The sequence below is a fragment of the Chionomys nivalis genome, chromosome 4, assembly GCF_950005125.1.
Source record: "Chionomys nivalis chromosome 4, mChiNiv1.1, whole genome shotgun sequence".
NCBI lineage: Eukaryota > Metazoa > Chordata > Mammalia > Rodentia > Cricetidae > Chionomys > Chionomys nivalis.
Genome location: NC_080089.1, coordinates 84,618,587 through 84,631,854, shown reverse-complemented (window position 1 = coordinate 84,631,854; position 13,268 = coordinate 84,618,587). Strand labels below are relative to the sequence as shown.

At 37.1% G+C, this 13,268-nt stretch overlaps 1 protein-coding gene across 8 annotated transcripts in view; it reads right to left on the bottom strand.

Moving 5' to 3' along the window:
* The window catches only part of Dop1a (DOP1 leucine zipper like protein A), a 92,218-nt gene that overhangs the window by 55,140 nt on the left and 23,810 nt on the right, over nt 1-13,268 (bottom strand). For all 8 annotated transcript variants that reach the window (XM_057768801.1, XM_057768799.1, XM_057768804.1 and 5 more), the window contains 4 exons: nt 11,811-11,992; nt 7,445-7,615; nt 4,886-5,075; nt 3,030-3,128 (listed from right to left, as the gene is read on the bottom strand). In XM_057768801.1, the coding sequence (XP_057624784.1) occupies nt 3,030-3,128; nt 4,886-5,075; nt 7,445-7,615; nt 11,811-11,992 (642 nt within the window). The remainder of the gene's footprint in view (nt 1-3,029; nt 3,129-4,885; nt 5,076-7,444; nt 7,616-11,810; nt 11,993-13,268) is intronic.

Genomic DNA, 13,268 nt, shown 5'->3' with positions numbered 1-13,268 from the left:
CTAATTTCTTTCTTACATTCCTTCTTTTTTTTTCTATAACATACTTTTACAAATGTCATTTATGCTGGTAAGATAACTCAGTATTTTCAGATAAATCAGTAGACTTTTAAAAATTATATGATAAATATGGATAGTACTAACTTATATCAAGAAACTGTTGAGATCTTCAATACTTTTTAAGTATGCAATAGCATCTTGCAACCAAAAGTTTGAGAACTTCTATGCTATCTCCTCACTAGCAGATATGTAGATTATAGGCTCTGTCCCAAAATCTTGGAAGCACCAATGTCTCCCCATCTTATCTGAGGAGAAAACTCAATAGGAAAAAACAGAAGACATGGTAAAAGCTATAAAACTTCAATTTCTGGAGGAATTTTCAGAAATCTACTATATCATGGTAACCATAGTTAAAATGTGCTGTACTCAAAGTTAAAGTGTTCTCAAGCAGAAAATAAGCATGTGAAGTAATACACGAGTTAGCTCAATTCAGCCATTCTACAATGGTTTTCTCTCCTCCTCTCTATGCATACATTTGAAAACATCATGTAGAAACATAAAACATGTTACAGATTGAACTCAGAGCCTGCAGCTCTTACCGCTGAGCTATTCCCCAGATAAGAATTTACTTTTTTTTTTCATTTTAGACACAAAGTCTATTGAATTTGCAATCTTGCCTTATCTTCCTCAAAGCTGGAGCTACAGACATGTGCCACCATTACCAAACGTATGGCTAAGAAGCCATTTGTAAATATTGTGGACATCACTCCATATTTTGCAATATGTAAAAGATCACTATAATATACAAAAGATCACTAGCATTTAATAGTAGACACTCAGGTCAGCTTTTAAAGAAGTCTACCAGTCCATCCATAGCATAACAGCAATCATATTTTTGAGGTAGGTAATGAAGGCTCTGTTAAGTTACAATTAAAATCAATACTTGCTAAGAATTTGTTACACACAAGACATGAAAAAAGGTCAAGTGGGGAACAAAGATGACCAGCCTCGGAGCCTTATATAATGTAGCACAGTAAGAGAGGATCAGAACTGCAAGAGTAGCAGAGAGAGGTGAACACCAAAAGACTGCGTCAACACACCACTGCTTTCCTGAAACACAGCATAGGAGGTCTGGTAGAATTTTGGCTGGCAGGGATAGAGAGAAGGGAGAGTAGGAAAGTATGGAGAAGGTTTAGTTTTCATCGCTGAGCTAGTGAAATTACAAATTAAGCTCTTATCAGTTAAAGCCTAAGACTTAATTCCTGGATGCTGTGGAGGTGCCTCTCGATGGAGGGATTATTAATATAGAATGTTTCAACAGGAAGAAAGGTCAAGATCAAAGGTCACTGATTCTCTTTCTATGTGTACATATATAGGTTGTTATCCACATTGCTTTGACTCATTGTTTTCAGTGGTTAAGAGCACTGACTGCTCTTCCAGAGGGCCTGAGTTCAATTCCCAGCAACCACATGGTGGCTCACAGCCATCTATAATGAGACCTGGCGCCCCCTTCTGGCTTGCGGGCACACATGGAAGGAATGCTGTACACATAATAATAATAATAAAAAAAAGACCTTAAAAACGTTCCCACGCTATGGTCCATTCAGTCATCACTATGCTACAGCTTTGGCAAGCTTAGTTTACACTGAATTTTCCCAATAGGGGAAATGTGAAAATCCAAAGGGCAGAAAAAAGGCCCATGGTTAAGAGTGGGAGTCTCAAAATAGAAACTAGAAGTGGTTTATATGTCAACCAGTGATAATGTACTCGATGAACTATAAAACTCTTCAATTATTATTTATTCAAATTAAATGAAGTAGTTAAAAAACTGAAAGTAGAGTAGTAAAGAAAATTTAGCTAAATGAAAAACTGCTGAGCTCTCAACTAGCAGTCATTATGAGAAAAACAAAGTCCTTCCTGCTAATCCCATTTTAGAAATGTATTTTATTTTTTTGAGACAGGATCTTATTATGTAGCTCTGACTGTCCTGGAATTCATTATGTAAACCAGAGGTGCACCTGCCTATGCCCCCTGAGTGCTTGGATTAAAAGCATGCTACTACAGCTGGTATAAGTTTAATTTTCAAATCAGAAAATCTCTGTATCTTATTATTTATGGTATTTGGTTCCACCATTCTGAATGTATATATTCTGGTGTTTTAAGTCTCATTTTTAATTAAAGTTTATTCTTTTAAAAGATTTATATCATTTCTTTCAAATTAAGGATAGTGATTAAATTAAATCTCAGTAATGACACACTTCATTTGTGATTTGTCAAGTCAGTTGCTTGTATCTGTAGTGAAATCAGTAGCAAATGGCACAGGCACTAAGTATTTGGTTCTTTTTTCCCTTGGTTTTTCAAGACAGGGTTTCTCTGTAGCTTTGGAGCCTGTCCTAGAACTAGCTCTTGTAGACCAGGCTGGTCTCGAACTTACAAAGATTCGCTTGCCCCTGCCTTCCAAGTTCTGAGATTAAAGGTGTGTGCTACCACTGCCTGGCAAATATTTGGTTCTCAAACAATGGCTAACTCCTCTAATGTTCTGGCATGTAATGGTGGAACCACCAAAGTAAAAATAAGGTAACATCAGCCATATGTTAGCTGGGTTGAAGGCCTCGGTCTAAAGGCTGCTTATTTAAGAGTTAGCAATGAGCACTCCCTTCTTTTTAAAGTTTAGAATTGTTTTGAAATGTATAAAATAATCTCCTTCATTTACTATATGCTTATCAAACAGTTTAGTATTTTTCTTTAAAATACAATTTCGACTTCATCAAGAAGGAATGTTTTCTATTGGCGCACGCCTTTAATCCCAGCACTTGGGAGGCAGAGGCAGGCGGATCTCTGTGAGTTCGAGACCAGCCTGGTCTACAAGAGCTAGTTCCAGGACAGGCTCCAAAACCACAGAGAAACCCTGTCTCGAAAAACCAAAAAAAAAAGAAGATATTCTAATATGGTACCTTTAAAATGACTATACATCACAGATCTATGATTATCAAAGAATGTCTTTGTTGAAAACATTAGTATTAAAGTTTTACCTGACTCATATGGAATGGAAAACAGAAGAGGATGAGGTCCAGTGTGCTTCTCTGTACAAGTACACTCGAGTCCTGCACTGAAGTACTTACTGCTTCTACCTGAAATAAGAAAGCCTTTAGCATGCTTGGAAATGCTTTCCACAGTAACTTTTCATTTATCTAAGAAAGAGAAAACATACTGTGCCGATCAGAGAGCACCGCAAACACAAATGTTACCGTCAGTATCAATGACTTTTACCCTATGCCTCATTACATGTCCACACAGTATGCTTGTGCAAATATTGCACAGCAGCTTTACTCATATTTGCTCTAAGTGGGATGAAAGTCAAATGTCAACTGACTGATGAAAGAGTAATCACACTACAGTACTAATCATAAAAGAATATGGAGCAATATAAAGCAACAAACACAGAAGCATGGACTAAACTCCACTGTGTTATAAATTGTGAATAAACCATACCCACAGGCGTAAGCAGTATGTTTCAACTCATATTAACAGTCTGGATGGAGTGGAACTAAAAAACAGAAACCAAACAATGTTTTCAAGGATCTAAAAACAGAAAAGGAACGGCCACAAGGGGTCTAGTGTTGTTTGGTGTGATACAATTTTGTTAGTCTTCTTTATAGTAGCGGTTAGGAGATTGTATACATTGTATGTATATATGAAAATTCATACATGTAAGATGGCCCAATTTTAGTGAATGCAAGCAATACTTGACGAAATCTAACTATAGTAGTTTGAATGTCATGAGCCCCCATAATCTCATAAGGAGAGGTACTATTAGGAGGTGTGACTTGGTTGGAGTGGGTATGGCCTTGTTGGAGGAAGAATGTCATTGTGGGGGCAGGCTTTGAGGTTTCCTATGCTCAGAATACTGACCAGTCAACTTCCTGTTATCTGCAAGATGTAGGACTCTGAGGTACTCCTCTAACATCACATCTGCCTCCATGCAGCCATGCTCCCTGTCATGATGATAAAGGACTGAACCTCTGAAACTGTAAGTGAGCCCCCTCAAATGTTTTCCTTATAAAAGTTGCTGAGGTCATAGTATCTCTTTTTAAAAATAGAAACCCTAGCTAAGACAATAAACAAAGTTGTACACTGAATATGAGTCATAGCTGGGCGGTGGTGGCACACGCCTTTAATCCCAGCACTTGGGAGGCAGAGGCAGGCGGATCTCTGGGAGTTCGAGGCCAGCCTGGTCTACAAGAGCTAGTTCCAGGACAGGAACCAAAAGCTACGGAGAAACCCTGTCTCGAAAATCCAAAAAAAAAAAAAAAAAAAAAGTCATGTAATTATATGGAAAACAAGATTAATCAAAAAACATTTAAGAAGCTTTGAAAATAAATTCCTCCCTCATTTTAAGACTACAGCATCATATAAAGATTTTCTTCCATTAACAGTCTTGGAAAAAATGTAAGAACACAGTCAGTGTGCTATTCTCTTTTCCACTGTTTGCTTTGGCTTTCATCCTCTTCCTCAAACCTTATGCAGAATTCAGCTATATCATTTTGTCTAAAATTCACCTTTCTTATAAAGAAAAGTAAGATTGAAGGTCCACTTTAGGCTATTATAATAAATGTAGCTATGGTAAGAGTGTTCTATTAGGAAGCAAGACAGGAACAATAAAAATCATGAATTTACTTGAAAAAAGGTTAACAGGCAAAAATAATAGTCTTTCACATGAAATATTAATCTTTTAAAATATCAATAATTATTCAGTATTTTGGCTGTTAGCTTTTCTCTGATGAAAAATGGCAAGCTTCATGAAAACAGGAATGATGCCCATGGCATAATCCTCAGAATAGTCTGGAATGCCTGGCTCTAGAGAAACACTTTTGATGTGACAACCTACCATGAGCTCGATGTCACTGCCAATTATATACAGCTGATCTTCCATGGAAAGCTTCCTGTTCAGATGGGCCAGAACGTATGTGATTCCGGGTAAGCGCACAGCGGGACTGGTGAGCAGACTGCCCCATAGTGCACTGTAGAAGGCCGACTGTTCTACTGCAGCACCAACCTTTTCCAGCAGTGTGTTTGTTCTGGGGTGCACAACAGAAGGGTGAAAGAAGGAAACACTGTCAGATAAGAGAAATCATTATTCTCTTCCAAAATAAATGACAGCATCCACAGACAGTCATGTGCTCCACTCTGGAAACAAATGAGCTAGTCTGGAAGAAGACCCTTCAAAAGTCAGAGAAGGGGTCCAAGTCCTGATTTTACTGTGTATCAGTTGGATAAATGTAATCATTTCAATTCAGTCTCCATCTGTAACAGAGAACAGCGTTGCAGCACCTGTCTACTTTAGCAGGTTGTTAAGTTACTGTAAGCAATAAAGTCACATTTATAAAATTAGTTAACCAATCTTGGCATACCTATGCTGACTTCCTACAAGAAAGACCTAAAAAGACATTTTGAAATGCTTCATTCTTTTTGCAATCACAACACACAGTTCACAATAATATAAGTGAATTAGACCTATGACAAAAATTAAGCTAAGGACATTAATGACTGACTTTTTTAAACAAAATAATTCAATATATAGAAGTCTATTGTATTATAGTAGAGTCAGATGATTTCTGATAATGATTTAATAGTAACAATAATCTTTGTGTTCAGTTTATCTATGCATTAAAATTATACATTTATAAACATTTTATAGTACTCATACAGAATACTTAGCAAAACATAAATCATAGGACACTACAACCAGAAAGAGGATTACCTAATTTCTTTACAAAATTTTAATTACAACTAGTAGAATTAAATGGCACTGATTATATACCTCCCTTAAAGGAATAATTTAAAACTTACTTCTAAACTAAATGAACTACTTTTATATTATACTTCTAAAATTATAAGCAAGTAGGTAAACTAATAATAGAAATAACATGGGTCATAGAAATGGCTTAGGGGTAAAGGCACTTGCCATGGAAGCCTGAAGAGCAGACTCCCATTCTGGAACCCACATGAAGATAGAAGAGAATCATCTGCACAGAGTTGTCCCCTAACTTCCATACACATCAGGCACACAAAGGCACATGATAATTATAATGACAGAAGAGAATATATATATTCTTTTAAATTTAGCCTCTAAAGATAATGCAGTATTTTCAGGATTAGATTCTTTTGGTATTGTTGAAATCATTGAAATATACTAGCGTAATTAGTCAGTATACTTGATTAAATTACTTAAGTTTCAATCATTACATCTACTCACAACTTAAACTTAGGATTTTCTATTTTTGCCACCTAAACTGAGTTTCTTTCTTTTTCTAGTAATGATATAAGGGCATCATGCATTGTCTGTAGCTACTAGCTCTTAGAAAACAATAGGCTTACTGGGTGGGTGCGGCACACACCTTTAATCCCAGCACTCAGGAGGCACAAGAAGGCGGATGTTGTATTTGAGGCCAGCCAAGGGTACACGGAGAAACCCTATCTCAAAAAACCAAAAACCAAACCAAACCAAACAAACAAAAACAAAACAAAGAAAACAAGACAACAAACCAAAAGAACAATAAGTTCCAAAATAGAAGAGATCCTTCTCTTAACACTAAGTATGGAGTGTCACGGCAACAGTCAATGAAGAGCAGCACACTGGCACTAAGCTATTTTCTCCATTGGCAGATCAAGCAGGGCTGGTATAGGGCCCCATTTCGTACTCTTCGTTATTTGTTACTCTATTTTTTGGTATCATTATTTTAAATTATGGGTAATAATTTTTGAGTGAATTACACAGATGTGCAAAGCACTGGACTGGTTTCATTACTACAGTAACACAGAGATAGGTATTATGCTTCATTTACAGATGAGAAAATGGAACACAATTAGGAAATATTAAAAAGTGTTTTTAAGCTCCAAAGATATACTTTACAGCAATTTTTACTGCTATTGAAATCTTATTTTATATGTCTGTTTTTTCTGCATTTACATCTGTGTACATGTAGAAACTAGAAAATGATGCCAAATCTGAAACTGGAGTTTCAGATGCATGTGAACCTCCAAGTGGGTGCTGGAATTGGAACACAGGTCCTCTGGAAGAGCAGCAAGTGCTCTTAATCCCTGAACCATCTCTCTAGCTCCAATAATTTTTTCCTTAACTTTTATTTTTTATGTGTATATGGATGCTTTGCCTGCATGTCTGGTACCCAGGGAGGCCAGAAGAGGTCATCAGATTCCATGGAACAGGAGTTATAGTTTCCTGCTAGGAATATAACCTAGATGGTCTCCAAGAGAAGCCAGTGCTTTCAACTGCTGAGCCATCTCTCCAGGCTGATGTTACTGAAATCTTAATGTGTTATGTTGATGCATCTAGAAAAATTAACTTTGTGATGTTAAAACACAGCTAAGGATGGTTGCTGACTAATCCATAATCTGTAGAACCACGGTGGACCAAATACCATATTACCTCTCATAGTACTCTGATCCTTCTTCTAAGCCAGGAAGAATACCAGTCAGCAATCCCTGGAGACCAGGTTTCAGAGTTTTTCCCAAAGGCAGGTAATATATCTCATACAAACTGAGCAGTGCTGGTTTCACAGACATAGCAGCATTGGCAAGTAGAGGAAACAACCCAGAACTGTCAAAAAATAAAAGATGTAAAAAAGCACCAACATTAATCCATATGCAATTACATCATATCTTTTATTTTTGATGAAACAGGTCACAGCAAATGATAGAATAGTATCTATTAATGACTTCTACATTGATTAAACTAAACCAATTCTCTAATGAGTTTCATACTCATAAGCCCTGCAGCTTCCTATCTGTTGCAGTCTTTATATTTTACACTTCCAAACAAGAATTCTCATTTTTCCAAAACCCTATCCTTTCTCCTCTGCAACTAGTGTTTTAAAATATGGCATCTCTGTTATTGGCTGGCTAAAAGTCTAGAAGTGATGTTTGCCCAATATAAAAATGTTTCCTCCAAGACCCATGCTGGTAGTGCACAGCTTTAATCCCAGCACTCAGGAGGTAGAGACAGGTAGATCTCTTGTAGTTCAAGACTAGCCTGATCTACATAGTGAGTTTCATGACAGCCAGAGCCTGTAGAGAGACCTTGAATAAAACAAAACAAAATAAATCAAACCTCCTCCAACTATTAATACTGGCCATGTTCTTTCTTCAGGTTTCTCATCTAGATAATGCCTGAGTAAATTCTTCCTATATTATCTGTGTAATTACCTAGGAGAGATTGCCATATTTTCATCACTTTGTCTCAACAGGTAGAATTGAAAACTGCCCTGAAGCCCCTACTTGCAGTAAAAACCTCTCATAGATTTCCTGTTGCCAACAATTTTGAACAGTTTTTAAGTTGTGGCTACTGCATATGTTGTACAACCCATGTGTACTCACCTATTTTGTTCTTGCACCTCCAACTTAGCCATTCTGAAGTGTTTTCTGCTGGTTTCTTTGAGAACCTTCCATGCCCTCTGTAGGGTCCAGGCCTATGCCCATCACAAAGACACAATCCCTACTCTCTTGCCTACATCCTTATAAGCACTGGAGGATCCTTAAACATCCAGCTCTCAGTTTATGTCAGTTCCTCAATGAAACTTATCTGCTAACTAGAGTAGGATAGTAAACCTATTTCATTTTTATAACTTATTGGAGTATTTATTACTAGATCTGAACTATTTGTATCAGGAACAAGAGGTCAAAGAGGTTTCTGTATTTAAATCCCTTGCATCATGCTCTACATTCAAGTAGTGCTTTGAAGATAAATGAAGATTCTCAATCACTCCTAGTTTATAGAGAGATAGAAGTCACGTTCAACTGGCCAGTTTTCTGCCCGAAATTTTAGGAACTGTGTGACCTGAAGATACAGTCATACTCTGTCTTTGTGCAATTGCCGACTATGTGCCTGGGGTTGTAACCCACCTTTGAGATGGGCTAGTGTCGTTGACAACTCTATCTCCTCAATTTCTGTCTTTCTCTGCTGACATCTTTGCTTCAAACCCAATGTACTCAAATATTTCTCCATGACGCTAACAGCTTGCAATAAACAAACCTCCAAATCCAAATTTAACCAGCTCTCAGCTTGAAACCATCATTCTGCATCAATGTTTAAGAGTATGAAGTGAACATATTTGATTACAGTGTTATATACAAATATATGTGTTTGTCCATCCATCCATCCATCCATCCATCCATCCATCCATCCATCCATCCATCCATCCATCTTATATATCCATCCACCCCCCTACAGACACATAATCTCCATTTTATATTTTACCCCCTCCCCATACTCTTCAACTGTGACATGACCCTTCTACATGTGATATGATATAAATTTTGTGATATATAAACTATGGCTATCATTCATAGTTTCTAGTTCTCACTTTCATAGTCCTTATTACTTACTAAGTAACTAGAGCAAAAGAGTACCTTAAATAATACAAAAGAAAAGAAGCAAAAGCATTTGGCCTTCCATCTGTGTTCTAAAGCAATGAAGATGAAGGAAGGACAGTCTTTTGTTTGTTATGGTATTTTAGGATTCAGAAATCAGCTTCTTTTTTATCCCAAAGCCAGATTATAAAAACTGAACTTTCTCTTTTCAAAGGTATATTGTAGAAATCAATCTTTCCTTGCCATTTTGACTTGGATGTAGCTGTACAGAAATTCATTCATCTACCTTGGTGGCAGTAGAAGGCTTCAATTTCAAAAAGGATCCTCCCCAAACCTCTTAGGAGGTAATGTTACACAGAGGTGCTAAAAAGAAGATGGATAGGCAGATCGTGCTGGCTTCCCTGTTCAGTGTGTCAGCAGTGAGCACCAGAGCACACATTTTGCTATATGGCTGCTCATGCTTTAATCTTGCCTATGTATTTAAGTATGCATAAAAACCTCAAAGGATAGAGGCTTCAGAGTTTCTGAACTCTGGATACATAGACCCATGCAGGAAGGGAACCAGAAACTCATTCACTTTCTGGGAGGCAGTGTATGTATCTCAGTTCTGGATAAGGAAGTGAAACTCCTGTGCTCAGGACTTTCATCTTGCTGCATACCTGTGTCCTTTAAAATATCTTTCTTGATAGTCAATAAATATATTTCTCTGAATTTTATTTCTAGCAAATTTACTGAACCTAAAGAGGTCACAAGTCTGGAGGTCTGGACTTGTTCTTGGTGTTAGAATTGGAAGCAGTCTCCCTGGGTCCTCAGCCTGTGAGATCTGATGGTATTCCTAGGAAGAGGATGTCCAGCTGAAGTCCCCTGAAGAGCTTGTTTGCTTGCCAAAGGAGAGGAATCATCACACAATTAAGGATCATACAGACGATCTATGTTGTACATTAGATAATCTTAGTTTGGAATTTTTTTCAACCCAGTACATGAAATCTCAGAAGCCATATGTAACATCATTTGTTTAATGTATTTTAAAAAGATCATTCTAATACTGTGTGAAGAAGAGAATATAAAAAACTAAGGACTGTGCCAAGTATTAGGCCAATGACAAAACCTAGAGTAAAGATGATGCTCACTTGGACTGGCAGCTGCCAGTGAGGTAGACAGATGCTTTGGAAACACATCAGAGTAATATGCACATGGTTGTAAGTACTTTCTGTATATTGACTTTTAGTTCTACTAACAATCCTATGAGACCAGCTGTATCATTTCCATTTTTGTAGATGAGTCACAAATAGGTTAAAAACAAATAGGTTAAACACAAGAACACAGAATTAGTCTGACACCCCCACCCCTAACCATTGCAAGACAGAACTTTCAGGGAGACTGCACAGGAGGTAGGAGAATATGGACACTATTAACAAATGTACAACTCACTTTTTAGCCTTGTGCAAAGGGACTGATGGTGACAATGCAGTACAATGCAGGAAGGGCAAGTTAAGGAAGCACAGATTTATTTTTAAACAGGTAATATTTTAATGGCTTTTAAAGATACACACATATGTGATGACCAAGTCTAGAGTTTAAGGCTAAGGCCAGCACTTGGGACATCAATTTGGAGTCAGTACATAAGAAACAAAACATGGTTATCAGGCGTGGGAGGAAGTAGGGAGATGCAGGCCTAAGGATACAAGTAACAGATAAGCATCAAGAAAGGTCCAGAGGACTGTGTGATGAGAGACAAATGAATCTACTTCATTAGAGTACATATCTCATGTCATCACGTTACACACTTTAAATACATATGGTAAGATAAAGAAGATAAATATAGGTGTGGATATGTTTGCTTAACAAGAAAATATAAAGTGAGTACATAAGAAGGCCTGTCTGAACTAAGCCCTAAGAAATGGCAGGTATTGAATTGGGGTAGAAGAGGAAGGGGGATAAAGGATAATGAAAAAGATAAAAGAAAAATGCCATTTCGTAGAAGCCAAAAGAAAAGATGGTCAAAAATATCAAAGCTACGAGAAACCAAGGTATTTTATTTTCCTCAGGCTAGCTTCCAACCTTATTAGTGTCAACAATTTTGAGTAACTTTTATGAATAATATCTAAAAATAAAAAAAATCGAAAAATGTTTTATTTTTTCTAAGTCCCTTAATTCAAATATGTAACATTTATGTAAGAAACATTTTTTCAAAATTTTATTGTAGAAAGGTTAAATGGTTTAGCCATGCATACATACATATATCTGGAGACAGGGTCTTATCATGCAAACTTGGCTGGTCTGGAGCTTGCTATGTAGACCAGGCTGTTCTCAGACTTATAGAGATCTGCCTGGCTCTGCCTCCCAAGTGCTGAGACTAAAAGCAAGTACCAACCTGGCTAGAAATATATTTTTATATTGTACATAATTAAGAAAATTACTCTTACCTATATAAAAAAAGATCTTTGGCAAGTCGCTTAGGTCCGATGATTTTGAAGATGATTTCGTATGTTTCAAGTGCCTTCCGATGAACTCCACCTGGTAATGCTGGGTGCAGACATTGAGCTAGGCGTTTGCCTATGGTCAGTTTTTTGGGTACTACCTGGTACTTGGCATTGTTTTGTAAAACCTTGAAGAAAATAATTTCAGAGCAACTGAGAAAAATGTCTCATTTTATTTTTATTTTCTTATATATTTCAAAGACAGCTTTTGAAAGTTATATCAGTATACATTTGAAATGAAAACACAAAATTAAAAAGAATTACATTGTTAAAAACACACCAATTATAAGCTAACATTTCTGTTTAAGGTCTTTTGCCATTTTTTTTTTTTTTTTTGAGACAGGGTTTCTTTGTGTAGCCCTGGCTGTTCTGGAACTAGCTCTGTAGACCAGATCAGCCTTGAATTCAGATATATGGCTGCCTATGCCTCCCAAGTGCTAGGATTAAAGGCGTGGAACACCACCTCCTGGTTGTTAAGGTACTTTTAATGAAAGAACACTTTGTATAAAATGTACAGAATAAAGGCACAGATTTTTGCAGCTATTTTCTATGAGACAGAAAATCATGTTGCCTGCCCTTCCCCCGCCCAGGCGGGGATAATACAGAGAGAGAGAAAAACTGTCAAAGGCAATACAGTAGAGAAGTCAGCACTAGAGTTGCAAGTCATTAACTTTATACCAAAATACTTATTTTGACTACAACAAATCTCTCTCTCTCTCTCTCTCTCTCTCTCTCTCTCTCTCTCTCTGTGTGTGTGTGTGTGTGTGTGCGCACATACATGTATGCCTATAAAAATCCTTGGGTAGCCGGGCGGTGGTGGCGCACGCCTTTAATCCCAGCACTTGGGAGGCAGAGGCAGGTGGATCTCTGTGAGTTCGAGACCAGCCTGGTCTACAGAGCTAGTTCCAGGACAGGCTCCAAAACCACAGAGAAACCCTGTCTCGAAAAACCAAAAAAAAAAAAAAAAAAAAAAAAAAATCCTTGGGTTGTTCTACTACGTTTTACCTTAGTTTCATCTATAATCTTAGTATCTTAATTTTTGTAATTTAGATACAGTGAAGTGTTTTCACAAATTGATGAATGTATATAAGAAGCTAATTATGTTCTTAGTCTAATTCATATTAATAATTCCCAAGCAGCCTTCAAAGTGGGACTCTTAGCAATTTTTCAGCAAGACAAAGAACCTAACTTCCTATAAGTGAAGTCATACTATGGAGTGATTTTTGTGGATGTTATAATGTGCAACACAGAAGTGTATATGTCCCCATTTTAATATAAGTTCTTAGCACAATGAAAATGAAAGCTTTTTTTTCCTTGTACTATCAGGGTAACGATCTGTAGAGTGAAATACCTTGCCATCTATTGTCCTAGCTATGCAATATTAAGGTTTTTTCCTAATAACCG